The 3,227-nt window shown below is 60.5% G+C and overlaps 1 protein-coding gene across 1 annotated transcript; it reads left to right on the forward strand.

The window, feature by feature from the left end:
• The first annotated feature begins 251 nt into the window (after positions 1–251).
• FOXA2 (forkhead box A2) lies at positions 252–2,968 on the forward strand. The gene is made up of 2 exons (XM_039223900.1): positions 252–338; positions 1,306–2,968. The coding sequence occupies exons 1-2, from the start codon at positions 252–254 to the stop codon at positions 2,608–2,610; spliced, it is 1,392 nt and encodes a 463-aa protein (XP_039079831.1). The 3' UTR covers positions 2,611–2,968.
• The last annotated feature ends 259 nt before the right edge of the window (positions 2,969–3,227 follow it).

Genomic DNA, 3,227 nt, shown 5'->3' on the forward strand with positions numbered 1-3,227 from the left:
GGCGCTCCCTGCAGCGGGGCTTAGGTCCGGGCCTCCTCCCATCCGTGGCCCCCTCCTCCTGAGGCTCACCCCTCCCGCCCGTTCTAACTACCGCCTCCGGCCGGCCAAGGAAAAGAGAGGGAGTGGAGCCGGAGAGGGAGCGCGAGAGAGGGAGGGAGGGGACGGTGCCTTGGCTTTTTTTTTTTTTAAAGAGAGTGGGGGTGGGGGGTGATTGCTGGTCGTTTGTTGTGGCTGTTAAATTTTAAACTGCCATGCACTCGGCTTCCAGTATGCTGGGAGCGGTGAAGATGGAAGGGCACGAGCCGTCCGACTGGAGCAGCTACTATGCCGAGCCGGAGGTAGGCACTCGCCTTTTCCAGGGGGAAGTGGGGTGGCGGAGTTCTATCTGTTCCCCAGCCTCAGGACCGCTTCCCGCGCGGGCACCCGCCCCCCACCCCAGCCGCTCCGGGCAGCCGCCTTTTCCTCCCTCCTTCGACTCAAATGGGTCTCTTTTTTATACAACACACTGTTAGCCTTGAGATAATATTAACTTTGTGATCAAATATTGACTTGCGGCGCCTCCAAATCCTCTTCGTGGCCGAGCCACGCACTATCCTAACAGAGTTATGTTTGGCAGCGCGCGGCTGGGGAGGGGTGGGAGGTCGGCCGGCGAGGGGGTGGGGAGCTGAGGAGGAGAAGGTGGGTAGGAGTTGGGGGCTGAGGTAGAGGCAGATTCAAAGACTAGGGACAAAGAGAACGAAAGTTTGTGGCTGCTAAGCCTAGCCGCGTGTGGTTCAGTTCTCAGTCTCCTCCCTGTCCCCCCTCTCAGTGCCTCCATCTGGCCGCAGGCACTGGGTTTCGGTTCCCCTGAGGCCAAGGATGGGGTCCTGGGAGGAAGGACGAACCCCGGGACAATCTCCGCTCGCGGCCGCTGGGGCGTCCTGTGCTGTGCCCCACAGGTTGTTCGCTAGGGTCGGGGGTGGCGTCCGAGGCCGCGGCGCCAATTCGTTGAGCTGGCCGGAGAGTTGGGGAGAGGAGATGCATTTGGGGTGCCTGCCCTATTGGTGCTCCGAAGGACCCCTGCTTTAGAATCTGAGCGGGGCGCAGAAGGGCGAGGGTCTGGCCATACGCAAACAGCAGCAGCCGGCTTGCCACCTTCTCGGGGGAAAGCACTCGGTGTTCGGGGCCGGGGCCAGGCTAGGGAAGGACTCCCCAGAGGCCTCCCTGGAGGCGGGGGCCTGGCTTGGCCCGGTGGGTGGGAGGTCAGGGCACGCTCAAGCCGCGGTGCTAACACTGTGCGCCTCCCGCCCCCGGCTCTGTCCGCAGGGCTACTCCTCCGTGAGCAACATGAACGCCGGCTTGGGGATGAACGGCATGAACACGTACATGAGCATGTCCGCGGCCGCCATGGGCAGCGGCTCGGGCAACATGAGCGCCGGCTCCATGAACATGTCGTCGTACGTCGGCGCGGGCATGAGCCCGTCCCTGGCCGGCATGTCCCCCGGGGCGGGCGCCATGGCTAGCATGGGCGGCTCGGCCGGGGCGGCCGGCGTGGCGGGCATGGGGCCGCACCTAAGTCCCAGCCTGAGCCCGCTCGGGGGGCAGGCGGCCGGGGCCATGGGCGGCCTGACCCCCTATGCCAAAATGAACTCCATGAGCCCCATGTACGGGCAGGCGGGCCTGAGCCGCGCGCGCGACCCCAAGACGTACCGGCGCAGCTACACGCACGCCAAGCCGCCCTACTCCTACATCTCGCTCATCACCATGGCCATCCAGCAGAGCCCCAACAAGATGCTGACGCTGAGCGAGATCTACCAGTGGATCATGGACCTCTTCCCCTTCTACCGGCAGAACCAGCAGCGCTGGCAGAACTCCATCCGTCACTCGCTGTCCTTCAACGACTGCTTCCTCAAGGTGCCCCGCTCGCCCGACAAGCCCGGCAAGGGCTCCTTCTGGACCCTGCACCCCGACTCGGGCAACATGTTCGAGAACGGCTGCTACCTGCGCCGCCAGAAGCGCTTCAAGTGCGAGAAGCAGCTGGCCCTGAAGGAAGCCTCAGGAGCCACGGGAGGCGGCAAGAAGGCGGCCGCCGGAGCCCAGGCCTCGCAGGGTCAGCTCGGGGAGGTCGCCGGGCCGGCCTCCGAGACTCCGGCGGGCACCGAGTCGCCTCACTCGAGCGCCTCTCCGTGCCAGGAGCACAAGCGAGGGCCCCTGGGGGAGCTGAAGGGGACACCGGCTTCGGCCCTGAGCCCCCCAGAGCCGACGCCCTCGCCTGGGCAGCAGCAGCAGGCGGCGGCCCACCTGCTGGGCCCTCCCCATCACCCTGGCCTGCCGCCCGAAGCCCACCTTAAGCCGGAGCACCACTACGCCTTCAATCACCCCTTCTCCATCAACAACCTCATGTCCTCGGAGCAGCAGCACCACCACAGCCACCATCACCACCAGCCCCACAAAATGGACCTCAAGGCCTACGAACAGGTGATGCACTACCCTGGCTACGGTTCCCCTATGCCGGGTAGCCTGGCTATGGGTCCGGTCACGAACAAAACGGGCCTGGATGCCTCGCCCCTGGCCGCAGACACCTCCTACTACCAGGGGGTGTACTCCAGGCCCATAATGAACTCTTCTTAAGAAGGCGGCTGCAGCCGGATAGCCGGGGACAGAGAAACAAGAGAGAGAGCAAGTGGGGAGAATTTGAGGAAGGGTGTTGGAGAGAGCCAGAGGGAGAAGAAATCATTACTCCCCACCCCAGGACAGCAGTCTCCCCTCACCTTCTGCAGCTTTTCCCTCCCAAACACATGGGCCACACTGATATCTATTATTCTGTATAAGGAGGGAAGGCAAAAAGATGAACAGTCAAAAATGAGGGGGAAAAAAGAGGAAGAAAAGTGAAAAGAGCCTCTGGTTTCCACTACTGTGTAGACGCCTGCTTCTTTAAGCATTTGCGAGTTCTGATTTTTTGTTGTCTTTTTCCTCTATTGATGCTGTTGCAGGGAAGTCTTACTTTATTAAAAAACAAAACAAAAACAAAAAACCCCACAAACTTTTGTGAGTGACTCAGTGTAAAACCATGTAGTTTTAACAGAGAAGCAGAGTTGTATTATTGTTCAAAAAGAAAAAAAATGATGTAAGGGTCTGTTGTAAATGACCAAGAAAAAGAAAAAAAAATGCATTCCCATTCTTGACACGGTGAAATCCAGGTCTCGGGTCTGATTAATTTATGGTTTCTGCGTGTTTTATTTATGGCT

This window comes from Hyaena hyaena, unplaced genomic scaffold, assembly GCF_003009895.1.
Source record: "Hyaena hyaena isolate Hyena2069 unplaced genomic scaffold, ASM300989v1 scaffold_1499, whole genome shotgun sequence".
Lineage (NCBI taxonomy): Eukaryota > Metazoa > Chordata > Mammalia > Carnivora > Hyaenidae > Hyaena > Hyaena hyaena.

Coding starts and splice junctions, on each gene's coding strand:
- FOXA2 (XM_039223900.1), top strand. CDS start 252: ATGCACTCGGCTTCCAGTATGCTGGGAGCGGTGAAGATGGAAGGGCAC. Junction 339..1,305: donor GCTACTATGCCGAGCCGGAG/GTAGGCACTCGC, acceptor CTCTGTCCGCAG/GGCTACTCCTCCGTGAGCAA.